The following is a 24915-nucleotide window of genomic DNA, read 5'->3' as shown; positions in this document are numbered from 1 at the left end:
TGAGGGGCCTGTGGTCTGTCTGAACCCGGAAGTGAGACCCAAACAGGTAGGGTCTTAGCTTCTTCAGCGCCCAGACCACAGAAAATGCCTCACACTCAATAGCACTCCATCTCTGTTCCCGTGGAAGTAACCTCCTGCTAAAGAAGGCTACAGGTTGATCTAGGCCCTCTTCATTAATCTGTGAAAGAACAGCCCCCACACCATGCTCTGAAGCGTCTGTCTGAATGATAAACTCTTTGGAGAAGTTGGGAGCCAAGAGCACGGGCGCCGTGCACATATCAGCTTTCAGGTCCTCAAAAGCTTTCTGACAGGTGTCAGTCCAAATCACTTTCCTGGGCTGCTTCCTAGAAGTCAGCGCTGTCAAGGGGGCAACAATGTTGCCATACCCCTTGACAAACCTCCTGTAGTACCCGGTGAGACCTAGGAAGGCTCTCACCTCTGTCTGGGTTTTGGGCAAATCCCAATTCAGGATGGTTTCTATCTTGGGTTGAAGGGGCGCCACCTGGCCGCTCCCAACCTGGTGCCCCAAGTACACCACGGAACCCTGCCCGATCTGGCACTTACTCGCCTTGATCGTGAGGCCTGCCCTCCGCAGCGCCATCAACACTTCCCAGAGGTGGCGCAGGTGTTCTTCCCAAGTGGAGCTGAACACTGCGATGTCATCCAGGTAGGCAGCACTGAACGAATCCACTCCAGCCAACACCTGGTTGACCAACCTATGGAAGGTGGCAGGGGCATTCTTCATCCCAAAGGGCATAACCCGGAACTGGTAGTGCCCATCTGGGGTGGAAAATGCTGACCTCTCTTTGGCCCCATCGGTCAAGGCGATCTGCCAGTACCCGGACGTTAAATCAAACGTGCTGAGGTAGTTGGCAGCCCCTAGCCAATCTATGAGCTCATCAGCTCTGGGGATGGGGTGTGCGTCAGTCCTGGTGACCGAATTGAGTCCTCTGTAGTCCACACAGAACCGGAGTTCGGGTGTGGCTCCCGGCGCTGCAGCCTTTGGGACCAAGACCACTGGGCTGGCCCAAGGACTGCTGGAGGACTCAATTACCCAGAGTGCAAACATCTTGGAGACCTCCTCCTTGATGCATGCCCTCACCCTGTCAGTCACCCTGTAGGCCTTGTACCTTACGGGTGGACTATCCCCAGTGTCTACATCATGGACGCACCAATCAGTGACACCGGGAACCAGGGAAAACAGATCAGAAAATTGCCCCAGCAATTGGCGACAATCATTCTGTTGCTCAGGGGTCAGGGCAGAAGAGAGGATGACACCATCCACTGACCCATCTTGCTCTTGGGTTGACAGGAGGTCAGGAAGAGGCTCGGTCTCCTCTTCCATCCCAGCATCTGTCGCCAAGAGCATGCCCACTCGGGACCTCTCCAAGTGGGGCTTGAGGCGGTTGACATGAAGGACCCTTAAGGGGTTCCTTGGAGACCGCAAGTCCACCAAATAGGTAACAGGACTCTTGCGCTCCACCACCTCAAAGGGACCGGTCCACTTATCCTGGAGCGCACACGGCTCCACTGGGGCCAAGACCCATACCTTCTGTCCAGGCTGAAGCTCTACCAGAGTGGCATTCTGGTCGTACCACCGCTTCATCGCCTCCTGGCTGGCTTCCAGATTTGCCTCAGCAAGTTGCCTGAATTGCCTAGTCTGATTCCTGAAGGGCAGCATGTAGCTATATACATTCTGGGGAGTTTTCCTGGGAGATTGCTCCCAGCCTTCCTTGACCAGACTTAGAGGTCCTCTCACTGGGTGGCCATACAGGAGCTCAAAGGGGCTGAACCCTAGAGACTTCTGTGGCACCTCACGGTAGGCAAAGAGAAGGCATGGCAAGAGGACGTCCCACTTACGCCTCATGGGTTCTTCCAGACCCATTATCATGCCCTTGAGGGTACGGTTGAATCTCTCAACCAACCCGTTTCCTTGGGGGTGGTAAGGTGTGGTGAACTTGTAGGTTACACCACACTCTTGCCAAAGGGATTTCATATATTTGGATATGAAATTGGTACCCCGGTCAGACACCACCTCTAGAGGGAATCCTACTCTGGAGAAAATGCCCATCAGTGCACGTCCCACCACGGGGGCCGTCACTGTCCTCAGAGGGATGGCTTCTGGGTACCGGGTGGCATGATCCACCAGAACCAGGATGAACCTGTTGCCCATGGCTGTCCTGGGGTCCAGTGGCCCCACAATGTCAATCCCCACTCGCTGGAATGGGGTACCGACCACAGGGAATGGCTGGAGTGGATCCTTCTGCTTCCTTCCACTCTTTCCACTTGCCTGGCAAGTCTGGCATGTCCTGCAGTGAGTGTCTGAACTCCTGCGCATTTGAGGCCAATAAAAGTGGGTGACAAGCCTTTCAAAGGTCTTGTCCTGCCCCAAATGCCCTGCCAATGGCACATTGTGAGCCAGCCCCAGTAGGAAGACTCTGAAGTCCTGGGGTACCACCAGCGCACGGGCTGACCCAGGCTCAGCAACCTTAGGCTCTGTATATAGGAGGTCGTTCTCCCAGTAAATGAAATGTGACCCAGACTCATCACCTGCGGCCTGGTCTGCAGCCTGCTGCCGCATACCCACGAGAGAAGGGCATTCTTTCTGCACCTTACAAAAGTCCTCCTTGGAGGGGCCTCCTTCCTGCTGCCAATGGGTCAGCTCAGGCAGGTCCCCCAGTTCAGCTATCTGCTCCCCTGTAGGCTCCAGGGTATCCCCCTCAAGGTCTGCTTCCTCCTGGACCGTGGGAACTTCAGGGGCCGGCTTCCCGCGCCCCCGGCTCCTTCTCTCTAAGGCCGGTTCCTGGGCCTCCCTCTCAGGCTCCAGGACCTGTTGAGTACCTCTACTTGCTGCCATGGACCGTGTGGTGACACACGCCCAATACGACATACCCAACATCTCCAGATAAGCACTCCGCTCCACCTTAGCCCAAGGTGAGCTCTCCAAACCTTTCCCTAACAGACAGTCTACAGGCATGGCGGGCCTCACAGCTACCTGAAGAGTACCAGAGACCCCCCCCACTCAAAGGGAACCTGAGCCACTTTGCAGTGACTCTCTGTGTTGTCAGCGGCAACAACTGGATAGAATGCTCCTGGGACCACCTGCTCTTGAGACACCAGGTGACACTTGACAGATGTCACACTGGCTCCTGTATCTCTCAGAGCTTCCACCCTACGGCCATTGATGGTCACCCACTGCCTGTATTTCTTAGTGTTATCAGGCAGCTGGGTTTGGGGGACCATCTCACAGTCTCCTAATGAGACAAGGGACATCTCTGCGGGACCCCACCCACCTTGGACTGCCATCTCCTCCCCCAAGGCTACACTAGCCATCTGCCTTGGTGGAGCACCAGTGGGTGCTGGTTTACCGTACAAAGGACACTTTACATCAGAGGCAAAATGCCTCAGGTTACAACACTTGTAACATTTCAGGGGCCCCTTCTGAACAGGAGGACCTGTCAGGGCCCCGGTCGGTCTCGGGGGTGGGGGAGGCTGAGAACCTTTCCCTTGGTTCCCTTGGGGATTACTTTGGGGCCTTTTTGGGAACTCCCTCTGGTTACCCCTGTCCCCCCACTCTTCTGCTGGGCACCCTGCCCACCTTTGGCGGAATCTCCCATGTGACCCTTGTGGACCCTGGTACTGACCCAGCGGTCCGCCTCCTCAGCAAGCTTCCTAGGGCTAGTCAGCCTACTATCAATCAGGTGCTGGCGTAGCTCAGGAAAACAATTACTGGACAAGTGCTCCCATGCCATTAAATCAAGAAGCCCTTGAAAATTATCAACCTTGCTACCCTTTACCCAACCATCCAGTGCCCTGCAAAAAAAAATCACATACTCCACATACGTACTATTGGGAATTTTAGTGCAACCCCTGAACCTCTGCCTATACATTTCAGGAGTTAAGCCATACCTAGCCATTAAAGCATCCTTCATATGGGGGTAAGAGTTATACACATCTGAAGGCAAATCTAGCAGTGTGTCCCGCCCTTCACTCAAGAACCGCCCCCACAACCCCGCTCCCCAATCCTTCTCAGGGACCCGGTGGGAGGACATGGCTACTTCGTAGGCTTTGAACCACTGCCCTATGCCATCATTCTTAAAAAACTCCTTAACCACATCTTTAGGAATATATACCCTTGATTCCTCTGGTACTGGCGGTGTGCTGCCACCAGAGGGATTGAGCTCCAAACTTTTCGCTTTCAGCTCCAGCTCCCTCAGCTTCATCTCATGTTCCATTTGGATTTTCCTTTCTTCCATGGCTAATCTTTGTTTGTCCATATCCATCTGCCCATTAAGCTTTGCCATCTCCACTTCATGTGCCCTGGTTGCTGCCCTGTCTGCCAACTCTTCTGGTGACAGGCCTCTGGTAAATTCATGGATGCTTTCTGGTGGAACCACTTCCACCAGATTCTCTGGTGTCCTTGACTCATACCAGGCCCTCAGCGTCTTTACAAGTTGGGCCTTGTTTTTCAATCCAGTTTGGGAAATACTGAACTTTGAGCAAAAACCTTTCAAATCCTCATTTGTGTAGCTCTCAAGTGCGCCTTCTCCCCAATCTATATCATCCATTCCAGAGACTACAGAGGCTGCCATTCCTGCAGGGAGTGAACCAGGCATGGTTTCTCAAAAGTGGAGATTCTTGGCAAAACAAAAACAATCAATAGTATTGTGGCTGCGTTACTGGTCTGCACTCACTATGTGGTGATCAATGATCCACTGTATGCAAACAACAAATGCAAATTCGAAACTCCTCACCGCTGCCTCCAATGTTAGAAATGAGGGGGCTCTGGTTGGCACAGGCAAGTACCAGCGACAAGTAGGGACCATTTACTTCTAGTCAGGGCGGAGGATGGCTCCTTAGAATAACCCCTGCTCACCCTCTAGGTGCATGGCGCGAGCAGTCAAGGCTAAACCTCAGGGCGTACACGGTTAAGCACTTGCAATTATACACACAGTAAATACTTTGCATGCACCACAAACGGACACCAGGCAGGTTGTATACAAAAATAAGGCTTTTATATTTTCAGCAAACTTAGTACAAGACCCAGTAATGGTGAAACGGTGGGGCCACGATCTCTATGATTACGGAAAGTTCTTTTATACGGAAAGTCTCCTTATGCGGGGCAACAAGGTGAACTGTGGGTCTTAGCGCACTTCGCGCTGAGACGGCGACCGGGTGGCACGCGTCAGATGGCAGGGAAAACAGAACGTTGCGGACCCTGGATCCGATGCGAGCTCGCGGTCGAGTTCGTAATTTACAGTACCTTGTTTGTTTTAGTAAAAGCGGGTGCGGGGCGCTCAGCGGCTCTTCAGAAGGGTGAGGCGGCGTCCGCGGCTCCCACGCTTTACGAGGGGGGTTTGGTCCTTCAGGCTCACAGCAAGAGCGGGGTGTTTCAGGTTGGCAAGTGAGCAGAGCGGGGCAGCCGGGTACGTTTTCCACGTCCGGGCCGTCCGAGGCTTTGGAGATGCTCACAGCGCCGATTCCGGAGGGAGGGGTGAAGGTGCGCAGCGGGCCTCCGGCGAGCGAGGTGACGGGGGCAGCCCAGCACGGCGTAGGGAGAGTGGCTCAGATCGAGCGAGGCTCTTCCCAAGGCAGGGGCGGCTAAGCAGTCCGGTCACGGCTCAAGGAGGAGCTGATGAACACGGGAGTCACGGCTCCGGCGAGGGAAGGAACACCACAGTCCAGCGGTAGGCGAGTGACGGTCAGGATGAGCCCAATGGTCCTGGGGCTCATTTCAGGGGGCAAGCTCGCTTCCAGGCCCTTGGAGATCATTTTTGAAAGCACAAGGTTCTTGAAATAACAATGAAGCAAAGTCTTTAGTAAAGGGTTCCTTTTCTCTCCTTTGGCAGCAAGGTCACCACTGCAGGCCAGTCCCCCAGGATAGGGACAGTCTTCCTCCGTACAGCTTTCCTGGCACCTCCTCCTCAGGCAGAGATTCTTCTTGGTTCAAAGCGGATCTGATTTCTTAGGAGCAGGACTCCTTCTTTTATACACCATTTCTTTTGTTCGTCCAGGCCAGGGGGGCCCTTGCCTAGTTCAGTCCAGTTTTGGAGCACTTTGTTGATGCGATGCAGGCTTCTTCTTTCAGGGTGGAGGGCAGAGCCATCAGACAGGGGGCAGAGCCAGCATTGTGGTGGCAGAGCACAGCCCTATTCAGGGTCCAGGTGTACTCCTCCCACCCATCTACAGGTCAATCTTTCTATTCACCACCAGGCTACCTAGCCCTGCCCATCTGGGTTTCCCCATCCCTGTCACTCACACCAGCCAGACAGCAGATACACATCACGCAGAGGCGGGCTGAAATGGTTAGGCAAGCAAAGGCCAACTTTCTAAAAGTGGCATTTGCAAACGGAGTATATTAAAATAAACCTTACGAAAAGATGTACCTTATTATTCTGAGTTCAGGCATATTAAACTCGATTTTCTACCATGTTCCCTGGGTCTGTTAGGATCATAGGATGTAACAATCTTAACAGCCCATTCTGGCCTATGAGAACAGGGTAGCCTTACAATAGTGAAAAACGAAAATGGCTGTGATTCACTATTAGGACATGCCACACACATCAGGGCGTGTCCTACCTTATGCTACAATGCACCCTGCCCTTGGGCCTACCATAGGGGTGACTAACATGAAGTTAAGGGAAGGTTTAGGGACTGGCAAGTGGGTGCGCTTGCCCAGTCAGCATGACAGTACCAGACTGCACGCAGGTTCTGCGATGGCAGACCCTAGACACATTTTACCAGGCCGCTTCTGTGGGTGGCACAACCGGTGCTGCAAGCCCACCAGCGGCATTTGTGTTTACACGCCCTGGCACTCCTGGTGCACTTTACTGGGGTCTGACAGTAAACCAAATAAGCCAATCATGGAATCCAACCAACATATACATTTTACATAGGGAGCACTTGCACTGTGGCACTGGTTGGCAGTGGCACAGTGCTCTGAGCGGCCAACACCATAAAAACACATGAGGCACAGCGACAAAAAGTGGAAGGGAGACACACGCCAAGGTGCCAGGTCTAACAGTGATTATCTAAAATGCAGAGCTTGTAGTGCAGCCAGGTGTTGCTGTGGTACTGCGCAAACGCAAGTCCTATCCTCATCGCTAACAACCAACGTTAGAAATGGGATTTCCGGTTGGCTAAGGCCTGAGTCTAAGCCAGGCAGAAACCACCACTCTAGTCAAGGCAAGGGAGTTACACGCCAAAGATAACCCATGCTCACCCCCTTGGTAGCTTGGCACGAGCAGTCAGGCTTATCCCGGAGGCAATGTGTAAAGCAGCAACACACTAGGCACACCACAAAAGGAACTCCACACAAGGTTATCTAAAAAATAGCCTTTGTATTATCATAAAACACATTAGAATAGTAATCACACACTATACACTGTGCCAACTGGCACTGGGCAATTTTTACAGGGGATTATATACATGACAGGGTCACTTGGGCCATTGTCAGAACCATCACTTAGTAAAGATAATAAATGTAGAACTTGTAATAAACGTAGAACACAAACAGTACTTACTGGCAAACACTTTACTCAGCATCATCCTGGAACACAAACCATATTATGCACAGTATCATATTAGGCATGAAATACATTTTGCGCCAACCTCACCAGCATAAACACATTATGCAATCTTCTCATAAGTCTAAACGCATTAGACCATAATCTCCTATGCATTACCCACATTTAGAGGCATAAATCAGGGTGCTTAAATCATAATACATACATCACATTTCCTAGCACCACATCACTCACATTAGGGCCTGGAGCCCTATTAACCTAACAGTCCCCCTGGCCAACTGGCCTTCTCAAAGGGGCTCAAATGCCCTGTGTCCAAAATGTCAACACAGCAGTATTCAAAAGCGCGTCATTGCGCTGGGGCAAAGGAGTGCACCTCACTCCTATCTCTGAAAACCTGCCCCCAAAGAACTGTGACCTAATGATGGCAGCTGGCACTAAGTACACATGTAACCACACGCGGAGAGAATTAGGCTGTGATTGATAGATGTACTCGTCTTGAAATCTTTACAGATTTACATCCGCTTTACTTGTATCTTCGTACTACTCGGGATTAAACTGCTTCCCACACTCCTTTCATTGATCGCTTCCGGTCCGTTCGAGTGTTTAGACCTACTGGGTCGGAATTACAACCAGGTTTGAGGTCTGACATAGTTGCCGTAGTAAGAGAAGCCCTGAAGAAGTCGGGGTTTTTTGTGGCCCATGACGAAACACGTGTTGGCTGGCTGGAACATCTGAACTCGTCATAAACAGAAAGACTGATTATACATCTTTACCTTGTGGTCCCTCATTTTCTTCAGATGCTTAGTTGTATGGATCTGTCTTGAAACAAATGCTATTACGCGTATCACACAGATTTTAACGTGTGCACAGTTTGTGTTCTGTTCATACAGTGGGCCGTGGCCCAGCACTTGAGGGTTTAGGGGTTTTCTCCCTCTCCTGTGGCACCGTTTCAGATATATTTTGTTAACACTATACATATAAACGTAAATATAGAAAGCGCCCAGTAACAACCTGACAGAACAAATAACACTCCCCTTTTGTCAAGCTGGCACTAAGTACTGCGCAGCTGTGGGTCCATCAAAGGCCTGGGCACTCAATGTGCCCTCCTGTCCCACTTAGGGACTCTGAATCCATTGTGCCCAATTCTCGTCAGCTGCCGGCTCTGGTGCGGCACAGCTGTGGCACTTTCCTAAAAGGGGGGGGCCCGGCACCTCTGTGCCCTCTAGATCCTCACAGGGCTGTAAAACATGCCTTTCCTCATTGGGGCGTTCACTCTCTGGCGGGACCGCCCAGGCACCGACAATGTGCCTCGATATCCCCCAAGTCACTGGAGCCCTCTGGGGCTCTTTTATGCTTGAATAAATACTGCCACCAAGCGTTGGAGCAGCTCGCTGCCAGATGGGGCCGCTCAGAAACTCAGCACTCAGGCATCAACACGAAGAGCGGTTACGTACCCGCTTTCCGGCTCCCTCGCGCTGGAGCCGTGTCACCGCTCTTCACACGGGCCCCCTCCTGGGACCAGGGACTCCCGTTTTCTTTGGCCGCCACCGTGGGGCTCTCCCTCGCACATGGGAGCCCCATGTCGCCACTGCCACCGGCCTTCTCACTCGCGGGGCTTCCCTTCAATCTCGGAAGTCCCGTCCACAGGAACACAGCCTCGCCTGCCTTCCAGGTCGCGCTGGGCAGCAGCCCAGAAGTGTTTACATTGTGGCTCACACCGCGGCGGTGATATATCGCTGGAAACGCGGGGTGGGCTCCCGCTAGTTCAATAAGGTATAAGTGGGGTTTTCGCAGACTCCATAAGCGGGGTGGGCACCCGCAAAGCACCAAACGAATGCGGGGTGGGCACCCGCCATTTCTTCATCACTGGGGAAATCCCTACGCTGGGGGATTCCCTCTCTCTGTCTATATGCAGCGGAGCACTGCAATAGCCCACTCGCTCCTCGCAGCAAAGAGCCAGGTGCCCTTGAAAGTAAATGTCCAGCGCTCCCAAGGCGCTTTAGAAGCAAACCAAGGTCCTGTGGTCCAGAGAATAAGTTCTTAAAGATGAGGGGGCAATGCAGGGCCCAGGGAGGCAGCCCTCATGGCAGCCCCCCCTGGGCCCCAGCAGCAGCACGCCCCAGCAGGATCAGCACCAAGGTACAGAACTGAGCCACCTCATGGGGTCACAGCCCCTTCTTTTATACACCCTTTCTCTTTGTCTAAAGTGCAGGGCATGGGGGAACCAGATGCAACTAGTTCAGGGGGGATTTGGAGCACTTTGTTTTCCAAGCTCTTCTTCCCCTTTGTCAAGTAGGGGCTCATCATCAGACACGCCACAGGGGGGCGGAGCCAGCATTCACTAGGGCAGGCACCATCCTATTCAGAGTCAGGGGATTACCCCTCCCACTACTCTTAGCCCAGGTGTCCCATTCAGCCTAGCGCTGACTCACCCTGCCTCTCCTGGAGCCACCCACACCTCTCAGCTCCTGTCAATCACAAGCCAGACATGCAATTCACATCAGGCAGGTAGACACATAGCACACAGAAATGCCAACCTCTAAAAGTGGCATTTCTCCACCAGTCACCATAACTCTGCGCACACCATTATGCATCATTTATCCTCACGCGTTCATACATACTAAACACGACCCTCCACTCCTCTCATACCAGGAATTACCATGGACACACTTATCCCCCATGCATTCCTAAGGGAGGTCAGGCCCATCTCACCACACGTACCCAGAGAGTGCACGCACTTTACACTGGACCACAGTGTTAAAGTGCCCAGAGGCCTAAAATCACCAACATCAGGTTACAGACAAGGCAAAACGTTCAGGGGTGAACTTGCCAAAAAGGGCCGAGTCCACCAGCTTGTTAATGATGGCTGCTGTTAATAAAGTGGTGAGGAAAGAAGGCATGATCCTCGTCTCCGGTCCTGACATAGGATTGAATCTTAAGTACAGAAGTCTCCATCCCCGAGTTTCACTGATACCATATCCACTTCAACATTAGTTCTGAAGAAGGCTTTACCTAATTAAGACATATGATTGAGCCCAAAACAAAACTCACACACAGGAGAGTGTTAATTACCCTTTTGTTGTGTATTATCAGTAATCAAGTCACTGGAGTACCACTGATATTGCATCTTCTGAGTCCTTCTTACACCACTGTAAAGACTCTTCTACTAGAAACAGCCCTCATACTTCACTAATGTCTCATGAACATTTTGAAGCAATGCCATGGATATAATTGACAACTATGCATATGCCTTTAAGATTTGTCTGTCTTTTGCTGACTTAAATTGCTTTTAAAGTGGCACAGCATCTAACTTATAAAAGGGTTTTACAACATGAGCAGTGATCGTTTGGAGTTTGCATTCCCATTGTTGGAATGCAGGATGATTTGATGCAAAATGTTGTTGTCAGATGGGGAGTTGTTACAATACTAAATCTTCCCCAGACACTAATGCTGCGAATGTCTTTTCCCAGGGACATGGGTCAACGGGTTCCAAACCTCAAACTTTTCAAGCAAGCAGTTAGAAATGGACATAACTGTTTGAAGGATTGAAGGCTTCATTTCAACCGAGGACAACGATAACTAAATCATAAGTGGAAAGACAGAAAAGACTAACAATGCGCCCCTAATCAAAAGGAATCCAACTTCCCTTAACAAAGAAAGTGGCATGAGCTGACAATGAAACTTTCATTTTCGACACAATTTGAGATATGACCAGGTACAGGTCCTGAGGAGAACCCTTGAAAAGTTTGGGGTTTGAAACACATTGACCCATGCCCCTGGGAAAGGACATTCTCAGTATTAGTGTCTGGGGGAGATTTAGTTTTGCAAGAACACCCCATATGACAACAACTCAAGCCAGTGTCCCCAGGGCTATACACAATGGCAGGATATATTATATGTGTTCGAAATGATTTTTCCACCAAGTGTTTTATGTGTCTGTAAAGGACTGGTCAAATATGTTATGTTAAAAATATGTTAGTAAGTTTGTACATGTTATTTATGTAAACACAACTGTGGTCTATGTATGTTTGCACTAACTGTTTCTACAAATTAAGTGTTTCCCTTCATGTTGACATGTTGTAAATGCAGCAAACAGTTTTCAGAAAAAAGATAAAGAAATGTGAAATAAATCACAAGGGCTAATGAATTATAGGCATTGGTTCTTTTACTTTTGAAAATATTGAGAAATATGGAAGCTAGATACTTTGTTAGTATATACTTATAGAAAATGGGCTTTTCTCTGCTCCAAAACTCTTTGTGTGCCTTTTAGTTGCACTACATCCCACAATGGAGGCTGGGAAGCACATCTGTGCATTTCTCAGCGACAGCTATAAACACTGGACATGCAACTGGAACAACAGACCTCTGACAGTTGAGGACCTAGGTGGATAGAATGGAGGACAAAACTTGGCCTCTGGAGCCAGATTATGGCCCCACTAAAGATTAGGATCTGTAGTCCATGTCCTAATGGCAGACAAGACTGTAATTTAGGGAAGACATCTGTGGTTCAAAGGGAAATCCTCTGAACTACACCTGACCTCAAAGGCACACTCTGATATATCTACTGGTGACATACTTCAGGAGGGTAGAGTTACACTTGTTGGAAAGTGGGACCGGAGAATCTGGAACTACGCGGTGCACACTGCCAGAGGATTCTGTTGTGCACAAGGAGGATTACTGCCATTGAAAGGAACCACACACCCTTTCTGAATAGTGGCTGGCCTGGGCTAACTACCTATTGCTGAGTGGCACCCTGAAGTGCGCTCTCCAAGGGCTCGTTGGCTTGCCCCCTGTTCTCTGATGGAGGTCTCAGCGACATCAAAGACCTCCCCCAAGGAACCCACACTGTCTACTTGTCACACCTGGAGAGTGGTGCCCTCTTCAGTGCCCACATCGTCTTCTGGGTCCCAACTGGTAGTGCAGTGTGAGCGTGGAACTAAGAGTTGTGCGTGGAGACTAGGTTGTCTAAAGAGTGGGCCCTCTGCATTGTGGGGACCTCACTGCGCATAAGGGTCTTGTTGGAGGTGAGAAGATTCACCGGTTGTGGGATCCCTCATGCAATGCTTCATCGATCATGCGACATACAGACAGCATGCTCATTTCGTGCGGTATCTGATTCATGGTCTGTGGCTTTCGGAGGTGAGGGCAAACCCGTAGTGGTACCGAATTTTACCTTGTGTGGCACAGCTGAATTTGCGGCTGTGTGTGTGACCGAAATTCATTTCCAGGGAGGTACGGAATTTACAGCTCTTCATTGTGTGTGACCTGTATCGTCTGGTGACCCCAGTATCAATGCACACCAGGCGTTGTACCTCATTTCCAGGGAGGTACGGACTGTGTAGCTCTTCATTTTATGTGACTTGCATCGTCTGGAGCTACCTGTATGAACGTGTGCCAGGCGTTGTACCTCATTTCGAGGGAGGAACGGAATTTGAAACTCTTAGTTGTGTGAGACCGGTATTGTCTGGTGCAGCTCCTCCTATCACCGTGCAACAGATGTTGTGCCTAGATGTGCCTGGGTGAGCCTTGGATCAATGTGTATCGGGCGGTGTCCCTCCTCATTCCGAGAGACCTCTCTGCTACCTTCCCCATTCATAGCTTGTTCCTGTTTGACCCTCAGTGCGGCGGACCATCTGCCCTTTCCACACCCGAGAACCTGATGTCATTGTGCAGCCAGGTACTGTTGCCCCCGATTTGGCCTGGGTTTTGAAAGTGACTGACTGGGTCGAAGGGACATTTCTGAGAATGGTCAGAGTTATGGTAAAAGGCTGCTGGACCCCCCCCCCCGTGCCCATCAGAACTGGACTGGAACGGGAGGGACCATAGTGGAACCCTTTTCAGTGATCGACTATTGTTCTCCCTCTGCTTCTGCTCCACATCCTGTAGGTGAACTTTCTCAAGTGGTGGCTAAACCGCCCCATTTGTTATATGCCTCCTAATTGATCCTGCTACATACCTCCACCTTCTTCTCTGAGACCCTGAGTAGGTGTGACTTTGGCTGCGTTCAACCTAGTATCCGGGGAGGGCTGGTTATCTTCAATCTGTGGGTATAGGCTTGTCAGGGCAAGTTGGAGGGTGGAGGGAGGATTGGGCCATGGAGTCTCTGAACTTGACCGGCAGGATATCAGTTTCACCGCATTACAATGCTGTGTGCGTATGTGTGCGAGTGGATTCCACACGGACTTGCCTGATATCTGTAGCACTGTGTATTGGTGAGGAGTGAGTGTGTGTGTGGGAGTCACAGTCTGCGGACCACCTGTGATTGATGACACTGGCCAGCGGTGCTGTGTTACATGTTGATTTCTTTCCAGAAGAACACTACGTTTGACATTGGTTTTAGCTGTGCGGCCCCCATCCGTGGTGCTGCTAAAAAGTGTTATAATTGCTTGTATGTACATATTTTCGATATCGTGCACCCCATAACTGTGTGATATTGAATTATAAGAATTGCCAGGGTGGGACTAGGTTTGACAATGTGTTACACCAAAAAAGGGTGTTGTGGGGAGTAGAGTAGGAGTTTTCCCTAGTGTGCACACTACTGATGTCATTTCAACATGGTTGGGCCTAGTACTGCTAGTAATACTTGCAAGTGTGATATATGCCCAGAAGTACATGATGTTCATGATGTGTTGATTATTATGTGTGTTGAATGCAATACTTATTTACATACATCACATGTGAAGTTTCTTTTGTGACCCTCAGTATATTTATTATGAGTGAGTGCTGTGCCAATGCTTACACATTTCCTTTGTGATAAGCCTGGCTGCTCAATGGCAAGCTACCCAAGGGCGAGCGCAGGTTATACAGTACGTGTAATCACCCACCCCTGACAGGAGTGGTAGGTTCTGCCTGGCTAGTCATCACCTCAGCCAAGCAGAACATGCCAGTTCCAAAAAAGAGCATCATGTAAAGTGCATTTTTTGTTTAGATCCAGTCTTACCGATGAAGACTGTTAAATCAGCAAGAGGTATTCCACAGGGACAAAGAAATCAGGTGAAAAGTTCTGTCTCTTCCTAGGGAGGAGCTTGAGGTATATCTTTGCCTTCTTAAGTTTGGATCTATCGCTCAAGATTTTTCAGTGTTCAGCAGAGAAAGATAAAAAAACCCTCTGATAAAGAATTTGAGGGCTAAAATATGAAATAGTTGGCTCTTCTGCTATGATGTTCCATGACTATATTAAGAGAAATTACCCCCAAAGTCGACTTCTTTGGCCAGCAGCTTTTTTCTGGTCATCATCTGTTCTTTATCCAGGAGATTTGATTCCTAGATTTCTAGCTCTGCATAAATGACCAGCCTCCCTCCAACCATAAATCGATCCATCACAAGGCCTTTGTTGATGACTAGTTCCAATACCTCTTATGGTGGAAATTTGCTAATGCATATCGCATCAAAGATGGAACTGAGCAGCCCCTCATATATGAGAATGCTGTCACTGTACCTGCAGTTATCAAACTGCCTCCAGGGATATTATTGAAGATGAGCAGCAAAGAGGAAATAGAATTGGGCTTGTAATATTCAGTGGCCAGGAACCTGTGCAATCACACATAATGAAGCATGTGAATCTATGAAAGCTACGAATACTGGAGAGCTACACCTGCAGGTAAGTAACTTTGGGCCATGTGTACTATTTACTGGTTGCAAAATACTGGTTGCAGTTTGTGAGCAGTAGCTTTGCAACCAGCAAATATTTTTAAGAATCAAACTATCTACTAATTGGTCGTTTTTTAAATATCTGAGTTGTAGTGGGTCAGAGGCCGACCTACCTCATACATATTAATGACGAAGGTCACAAATTGCAATCCACTACGATTTACTGTCAACAAAGGAGTCAGTGTCCTGCTGGGGTTAGTAGACCACCATGTTTGTGATTGATTTTTAGTAAAGCAAACTTTTTTTTAAGCAGCTTATTTTCATTAAAAGAAACAGGCTGTGTTTAAAGAATTAAGTTTTGAAAACTTTTTTTGAGAGTAGGCAGTGGTCCCAAGAACCACTGACTTCTCCTAATAAAGTTTTTTTTGACCATTCAAAAAAGGGAAAAGGTCCCTTGTAGACCTCTTACCCTTTATGAACGTGTTAATTGTCTGTTAAATGTAAATGTTTTCGACCGGATATGGTCACAAAACAATAATACGAACTATAACAAACTGGTATTTAGAAGGGACGCCCTGAATACTGCCCCTTCCAAAGACCAATTCAGTTTGGCTTTCAAAGCTTCCTTTAGTGGTTCAGTGACCTGTTACTGAATCACTAAATGGGTTGAGGAATCCAAAACCACATTTACTAGTTGCAAACCATGGGATTTACCAAATCACAGGATTTGCGACCACTAAATGAGTTCGTACATCAGCCCTTTTTTCTTCTTTCTTACGGATGGTAGTGGCTGCCGAATTACTACCAAAGAGAGACCCTGTTTTAGATTAAAATGGAGGAAAACTGGATGCCTTTGATTCGGTCTTTTATGCCAGATAGAAGGGTGAAATGTATATGAATGCTGTTTATGTTTGGTCTTTGAGACAGATGTCGTTGGTTTGCCAAGCTATTGTTCTTCACACACATCTTACATAATATACGATGATAAAAGGTCCTTGGGTCAGTGGACTTCATACAGAGGTCTGTTATATTGCCCTCCGCTTTACCCATTGGCTTCCTCAACCATGTATCTCTAGAAAGGGTCACTGTATTTGATTACTTAGGTATACGTATATCAGATACCATGCAGTGGTCCCCGCATCTTGCCAAAATGTTGTTAAGTCATAAGAGGGTTACGTGGGCGCTCCTTAAGGAACAGCGCTCCTCCCTAATTAGACCAATTGCCCCTGTCATCGACATCTATAAAGCAAAGGGTGTAAGCTCTGCCCTTTATGGGGCCGAACTGTGGGGCATGTCTAATATCAATCAGTTGGTCAAGTCGGAAAATAAATTTTTAAGGGACCTTATGCTACTCCCTCAGAGCACACCAATGGTACCCTTACTGCTTGATCTAGGTTGTCATTCTATCAAAGACCTAGTAAAAGTACGGCCATTGCTCCTGTGGTCTCGCCTTTGGCGTGTCCCGGAACTTGCTTCTTATGCTAAGGGTTTATCAGAGGTTATGTCACTTGTAGGATGGCATAAAATAAAATGGTTAAAAGATGTTAAATTTTTACTTGGTGAACTGGGTTTAAATGAAGCTTGGTCAAGTAGGTCCCCCCCCCCCCAAGGCAACACTTAAAACACTGTACTGGAGGTGGGTTGCATCGAGAGCTACCTCTGAATCCAATCCTGGCAGGCTAACAGAAGAATTCTTAAAAATAAAGGATGTGGCACTTCGAGAACCTTATCTAGACTTTGTCTGGAAACCCGTTGATAGGGCTTTGTATTTTGAATTTAGGGTGGGGATTCTTCCAGTGTGTGCATTTACTGCCCGCTGGAAACCCCCATTCCAAACATCACCATACTGTCCTATCTGTAAAAACAAAGTAGAAACTGTTGCCCATATCCTGTTTGCCTGTCCGGTATATGCATCTCCGCGGAAAAGTTGGCTGAAACCAATCTGTAGACTGTTGGGTACTAGGCATCATAACGAGGCACTTCGTATTCTAATGTCAGATACACGACCTTTGTTTGTCTGTGGGCTTTCAAAGTTTTTATCATGGACCTGGTCCATTAGAACAAAAAGGCTAGAACAAAATGTTTAATATGTATCTTAAAATTTATGGTTAATTTATGACCAAATTTGAGCAAATAATTTATTTCTATATTTGATGTAATTATGTTTTTAAATGTTGTCTTTGTACATATGTGTAATGTAATTCTGTGATGCTTTTAAGATATGTTAATTGTCGAATAAAGCCTTATTGACTTGACTTGACATTGGCTTCCTTCACTTTTTTTTTTTGCAGAGTTTTATATAGCGCAAACTAGACCCGAACCCAATCAGGTATCAGAGCGCTTTACATAGCACCAGTTACGTTCCATGAGGACACACATTCATTTATTTTTTTGTTAGGCATGGGGAGATTAAGTGATTTGCCCAGAATCACAGGATGTTCAGCGTCATTACCGAGACTCGAACCCAGTTCCCCAGATTCGAGGTCGACCGGCCTAGCCGTTAGGCCAACTCCTCTCCCCACTTTGAGTGACAGCACAAAGTCTTCACATTGTTTATAAATGCCTAAACAAAGTTACTTTCTCATCAGCCTCATCAATAAAAGAGTTAAAGTGTGAATTTTGTATTATTATTTTTATGGTAACCTTAAATAGCGGCTATGTATTTTTCCTGTTCTTCAATGTCAGTTGAGTTATTTTTCCGTCTCATTCTCATATCTGCTGTTTTAAAGTGTAAAAGTGACGATATTTTCTTGTCTCCTTCAAAAACAACAATAATAATATTTTAGAAAGAACATGGCAAATCTTAAAGGTTAATACTTTTTTTTAAAACACATAACTATGAAAATAGCAACACCACTGAATGTTTTTAAATGTAAAACTTTTTATGCAAGCATATTGATGTGATGCAATTTTTGCAATAAAAATGTTTAAAAATCCTCACACTAGGTTACCAAGGTCAGACCTATTGACTTTGCCAATACTTGTCTTTCCTCCCAAGAAGGGAATTGAAAGAGGCCACACACTGCTCTCACTGCAGGGCTGAGTGTGTGACTTTGTGTCCACACAGCCTTTCATTCTCTTGAGGCTGATACAAAGAAGTCCATTGTGTTGGGTAACGATAAATGTCTGTCACTGAGTACCAGGATACCCAGGAGTGAAGGAGCGCTTTACAAACTCACATGTTATATTTATGTCACGTTAAGGAGGGATAGACAACGGTAACCAAGCAGTAAAAACGCTTGTCAATATGTCTGAAGCGTGTTTCCATCACATGGTCGGGGCAATCAAAGACAGTCTAAAGCTGAAACTTGGGTGATTTAAGCTAGTTTCAAACCAAAGCCAAGGTCATCATTTCAGAATTATGTCCCTTATGGGTAACATGAAAAGATCTTCAACACACACTGTTAGAAATGGGGGTCTCTGGTTGGCAGTGGATGGCCACTGTCCAAGCAGGGACCCTTCATTCTAAGTCAGAGTGAAGGGCTGCACCCCCTTGACAACCCCTGCTCCACCCTGTGGTAACGTAGCACGAGCAGTTAGGCTAATCTCAGAGGCAGTGTGTAAAGCGTTGATGATCATAAACAGCAAATACAGTGAGGAACACTACAAAGGGACACAACACAGGTAGTTTATCCAAAAAATAGTTACCTTTATATAGAGGCTTATCACAAAACCAAATAACGAGGAAACCACAATACTGTACAAAAAGAAATAGTTCTCTCTGGATGCTGCAAAAATAGTTCCAATGGGGAAGGTAAAGCTCAGTTCACGGCAATGGTCTCTGCGACCCTTTTTACTCACAGTTCTGAGATGTTGTCAAATAATCCACAAGAAATGTTGCTCCGGCGGGTTAGCGATGTTTTTACTCACGCTTTGGTCACGGCCGCTCGCTAACGGGGGTTAGCGACGATTTTCCGGACGCTCAGCCACTGTAGTGATGATTTTCGGGCCGCAAACATGCGGGCGATGATCAGGCCAGCGGGCCTTCTGCGGCAGCGATGCGACGATTTTCCGGACGCTCAGCAGCTGTAGCGATGGTTTTCGGGCCACAAACGTGCGGGGCGATGATCAGGCCTGCGGGCCTTCAGCGGCAGCGATGCGACGATTTTCTTTACGCTCAGCAGCTGTAGCGATGATTTTCTGGCCGCAAACGTGCAGGGCGATGATCAGGCCAGCGAGCCTTCAGCGGCAGTGATGCGACGATTTTCTTTACGCTCTGTAGGTGTAGCGATGATTTTTAGGCTTTAGCGATAATTTTGAGGCTTTAGCGACAAAATGAAGTCTACTGGTCCTGAGACTTCAGTCAGGGGGCTAGCTCTCTCTCTAGCCCTTGGGTGATTGCAGGTTCAAGATAAAAAAGTTCTCTTACAGCTCCTTTTCCCTCCTTTTTCCAGTCCAATGAAAACTACTGCAGGCCAATCCAGGGAACAGCACACAACACCAGGACAGTCCTCTCCTGCAGCTTTCTTCAGTTCCACGGACAGAGGTTGGTCTTGAGATCCAGGGGCAATACAAATTGTAGGGGTTTCAGCACAGATATTTATACCCCAAAGAGTCACAAGTCACTGAACCCAGCCAGAACCAGTTCTGCTCAGTCCTGGAGCACTTTGTTTACCAGGCTGCTTCTTTCCTTTCAGGGTGCAGGGCAGAGACACAGACGCACCACAGGAGGTGGAGCCAGCATTGTGGAGGGAAGGCACAGCCCTATTCAGGTCCAAGGTGCAACTCCTCCCACCCATCTAGATCCAATCTCTCCATTCACCACTGGGACACCTCACCCTGTCTCCTGGAATTCCCCAGCCCTGTCACTCCAAACCCAGACAGCCAATACACATAGCAGCAGAGCACACTGCAAGGCTTAGGCAAGAAAATACCTACTTTCTAAAAGTGGTATTTTCAAACACAGAATATAAAAGATGTATTTTAATATTCTGAGCTCAGGCATACTAAATTCGTTTTTCTACCATGTTCTATGGGTCAGTTAGGACTATAGAATGTAATAGCCAAACCTCCCATTCTGGCCTATGCAGAACAGGAAGCCTTACAGTAGTGAAAAACGGATTTGGGTGAAATTCACTACCAGGACATGCTACACACATCAGAGCATGTCCTATCTTACACATACAACACACCCTACCATAGGGGTGGCTTACATGATGCCAGGGGAAGGTTCAGGGGCTGGGAAGTGGGTGCACTTCACAGCCAAGATATCAGTTCTAGACTGCACACAGATACTGCAGTGGCAGGTCTGAGACACACTTTACAAGCTGCTTCTGTGGGTGGCGCAACTCAGCGCTGCAGGCCCACCAGCAGCATTTGGTTTACCAGCCCTGGGCACACACAGGCCACATTACTAGGGACTAACAATTCACATGTCATATTTACAAAAGGATAGCATATGCACTTTAGCACTGATCAGCAGTTGTAAAGTGCCCAGAGTCATAAAGTCAACACAAACAGGTCAGAAAAAATACAGGAAGGCAAAAAGTTTAGGGATGACCCTGCAAAAAGGGCCATTCCCAACACCCACTGATATCAATCAACTTACCAACTACTAATTCTTCTCTGCTTTCCCTTTGAAACAGAGAGGGCAGTATTGGCAGTACAAAACATTTGCTGGTCTCACTCTTCTAAACAAAATTATTACTGAGTAGTACTTATTCAAACTTTTCACACCTCAGTAAGGGGAATGATGATGGACATCACTGATAACTGGAAACAGATTATCCCCATGTGCCTAGTCAGCTTTATACAGAACAGAGTTTGTGGGGGGCAACACAGACCCCTCCTACCAGTAATAAACAGTCGAGTATACCAAGGAAAAAAGTGCAGCAACATCTGGAATAATGGGCAGTGAAAACAGTTAAATGAGTGCAACAAAGGGGTGAACGCATCTTCATTTTCGTACCAAAGAAGTCCTGAAGATGACATTCTAGCTTCATCCAACGGAAATTAAACCAATAAATAAGGAAGCATTGTTGTTGAATAATGACACTAAAGAGCTGGATTTCAGCTCTGAAACAAGGTGATTTTTTTTCCAGTCGATCTGGAAGAAAAGTCGACTTTGATTTCCCCATTCACCGAAAGAACTAAAAGTCTGAAATGAGTCCTTGCGATTCAGTGCCCTGCCAGGTGTGTTTACCAAACGTCAGGTGCTAGTCAAGGCCCACCTTAGACATGATGAGCAATATGTGTACCCTATTTATAGAAATGACTACTAGGAGGCGTGTCAGGACTTGTGGCAGAGCCAGAGTTCAAGACAGAGCCGAGCCTCTCAGTGAGCCAGCCATGACTCTATTGAAACATCTGCAGTTCTTGGGGATGAATCTGGATGGCCAACAGAGACTTGTGAAAACCAGAGGATGGGTATTTTCCGACCTGTGAATCTCCAGAAGATGTTGAACTTATTCACTGTAGTGGCCTCTGTCCACTACTATGCTCGATGCTTTTGTAGATGTGTGCACTGATCTTGGGCAACCATGTCCTGACCATGACAAGTGTGCATGTATGTCATAAGGGTATACAGGGAACATTTTGATGATATATTCACTGAAAAAAGCAGAGGTTAAAATAAAAGTTATAGTTGGTGAAGATGTCAAGTTCAACATAACATAATAAGCTAGAAAAAAATACTGAAATTCACCAGTTATAGTTAACTGAAGTGACGTTATGAGTGATGTAATGAAACATGTCTTGAATAATGTAGTATGTGAAGTCATAAGTAGTCAGAGTTACAGTTACTTCAGTTAACTATAACTTTTTCTTGGCCCCACTGGATGGATCAGCCCGAAATGTTCCAGCAAGAGGTTGGGAGATGCCAAAGCTGTATTGATGGCATTGGTGAGGGTTGTTCGGGCCCTATATGTCTACCAGGCTGCTACATGGGTTCTCACCTCTTTTAAGCCATTACGTAAATGCCAATTATATCTTTAGAATGCTGTCCCTTTTTACAACGCACCAGTCATATAGTGTGCTGGCCTCGTTACATAAGATTGAACACGTTTATCCCAAAGATAACATTGGGATTAACTAATGCAATAGAATTTACCTCCAGTCCAGTTGAGTGACAAATATATTTGGTTGAACATTGTTTTCATTGTTTATATCCTGACTGCTCTCCTTGCTTTTTTGTTGACAGTAGTTATAGAGGGAATATCCTTGTCACCTGCCATCAGTATTTATCTTTGCTTTTCTTTTGTTGTTGACCTGACAGTACCTACGGACTGGCACATTTGAAGAGGAAGTGATGTTGTGGAGACGCTTCCTGGATAACAAAGTCTTTCTCTTCTATGGAAAGACATTTGAGTGCTGCGAGCCGGGCTGGTTTCGGATCATATTTGCTGACAAGCTTCACCGTGTCCAATTAGGTGGGTGTCGTGGCCTGTTTCTATAGTCTTTTCTTCTAGACTGTTTTTCTGCTCCTTCTGATCCTTGTTGAATTTTCTCTTTCCTCCTGGTCATACCTTCTAGACTACCTCCTGTCCTATTCGTGTACCCTTGCTTCATCACTGTGAGGGAATCAAGTGCTTGTAATCTGTAGACAAGTGGATGACTAGGTCTGAGTACACGTCAAAATAAATCGAATCTGTGGTAGTTTGTTGAAGCATAATTCACTCCAGATTTGCTCACCTCATTAGTAACTTTGTGAAATCTCACCCCTGTTCTGAATTGCGAGCAAGTGACATGTTGCCCGCCCTGGATTTCACGACCACGGTGTTACTTCATGATGGCTGCCACATAAAATATGGCTATGAATTTCATTAGTAATCTGTCCATATATGGATATCTTGAATTTGGTTCCGGGAATGGATGCGTTTCGTGTATAAGGGCATCTCCCTAGAATATTGTGAAATTGTGTTGAATTTTCAAGCTGTTCCAAATGATAGCTAATTCTCAATTTTTCAGTGTAACACAAGCTTCTGGTTGACAGCAGATAAAGGTCTCATCATTAGTGCCGCACTGTAGAGAGCGATTGTGACTGCAGTGCGGTATGGTTGAAAATCTTGTAAAATGGCATGTAGAACTTTCTAAGCTGTTGCATCCACTCTGTTTTACCAATAGGAATGCAGAGGATCCGTAAAGTGTTGGAGGCGATAGAAGGCGAGATGGTGGCATAAGAAAGGAGTCAGGTGGACCAGGCAAAACCAGATGAAAAGGCAGACAGCATCTACATCTCCAGCCACCAAGCCTATCCTGCGCAACCTGATAGGTCTTTTGCAGCAGCAGATGCGATCCTCAGGCAGACTTCAAAAGAATATAGTGGAACTGTTCGCTCAAGAGAACCCAGAGGTCTTTGATGTGTGTGCCAAGTTCATGGGCAAGCACTACGCTTTACTACTGCATATCACTGGACTGTTCTCTTCCATTATTCTGATTCATGATTTTAAATTGCTTGTTAGAAAGAAACGCAAGATCAGCAGGAAAATGTGTCTAGTAGGTTTGAGAGGACAGCAGTATCTGCCCAGCGGGGCACTGGCAGCACGTCTCAGGAATATCTAGAAGCCTTTCTGTGGAGGTCATTTGTAAACAGCAGTGTCTGAAGTACCATCGCCTTTTGATGGTGCTTCCAGTCTCTGTGTCCTTCTGCCTTCTGCAGTGCCTGGATGTTCTGATGTCTCCGACCCAGTGTCTTGGCCTATCTGCTCCAAGTCTCATGTCCCTTCCCACTGTGTGTGTTCCCTTCTCCTGTCTGTCTGTGCTATTGCGAGTTTAATAGGGCCCATGCACAAATGTTCCCATTTTTACACGTTCACGTTTTCAGTTGACATCTTTATGGACAATGACTTGGAACACATTTTGCTCACGTGTAATAGTGTACTCAGAAAGCGTTTTGCTTACACATACATTTCTTCTTAGACACCTTATCAGACCATCGTACATTCTGTCCAAGGACCAAGTACACCGTGAAAACTGTCCTTGCCATGCTATTGTGTGTTCGGAGACAGCTCTGAATTGGTAGAATTGACAATGACAGCTGGATTTGAAGTCAGGCAAAGTGTAAATGGGTCCAGTTTTTATTATATAAACTGACCCAAGCCTTTGTTCGGCAAAGTAGCATTTCCATGGATTGTCGTGGTCACCATGTTCCTGAATTCAAGCCCAGGAGCGCTATCCTGTGAGGAATGGTGGCCTGTTCTACACCAGACTGGGATACGGATGAGACACGCACCCAGGTAAATCGGGAGCTGGACCACTCCTAGGTAACAGGCAGAAACACATGGACCCTATGTTCTCTAGGATAGGTAGTGCTAGGTAGGATTACAAATATATCTATATAGTCAATGCAATAATTATAATGGTTGAATTATTTTCCTTTTTTACCATTCTTGCTATGCTGGTTACACTGCTCTGTTTCCTTCTACTAATCATTGCAGCGGACGTATTTTGCACAATAATCCGATTGCTCAATAAATGTTTAAAATGCCAGTTTGTGTATTTCTTGTGTCTCACTTTGTATTTTTTGTATTTTTGGGTACTTTTAAAGCGCATCAATCATCCCGAGGGACATCACGGCGCTAGGGCTGAATGCAATGCAGTGCAGTTTACTCTAAAATTAACCATTAGCAGGGTCAGTATTTAGGGAAAAGGGTGGTTTTCAGCTTTTTTCTTAACAGTAAGTAGTCGTCTGTCAGACGTAGGTCAAGTGGTAGGTTGTTCCAGAGGCATGCGGCTGCTTTGGAAAAGGATCGATCGCCCATCTTGACCTTGGTTGTACGTTTGACTGAGACAAAGGCCTGATGGCGTGATCTCAAGTTGCGTGATAGAACATGGACTTCTATTTTATCGCATAAGATGTATG

General features: G+C 47.2%; 1 protein-coding gene across 1 annotated transcript in view; it reads left to right on the top strand.

Moving 5' to 3' along the window:
- The window catches only part of ACCS (1-aminocyclopropane-1-carboxylate synthase homolog (inactive)), a 293968-nt gene extending 269426 nt beyond the window's left edge, over positions 1-24542 (top strand). The window contains 3 exon segments of the mRNA XM_085645812.1: positions 22330-22483; positions 23178-23301; positions 23303-24542. Coding sequence (XP_085501938.1) covers positions 22330-22483; positions 23178-23301; positions 23303-23615 — 591 coding nt within the window. The 3' untranslated portion in view covers positions 23616-24542.
- The last annotated feature ends 373 nt before the right edge of the window (positions 24543-24915 follow it).

This window comes from Triturus cristatus, chromosome 3_1, assembly GCF_964204655.1.
Source record: "Triturus cristatus chromosome 3_1, aTriCri1.1, whole genome shotgun sequence".
Taxonomy (NCBI): domain Eukaryota; kingdom Metazoa; phylum Chordata; class Amphibia; order Caudata; family Salamandridae; genus Triturus; species Triturus cristatus.
The sequence above is the reverse complement of the archived record's forward strand: the minus strand, read 5'-3'. Positions and strand labels throughout refer to the sequence as shown.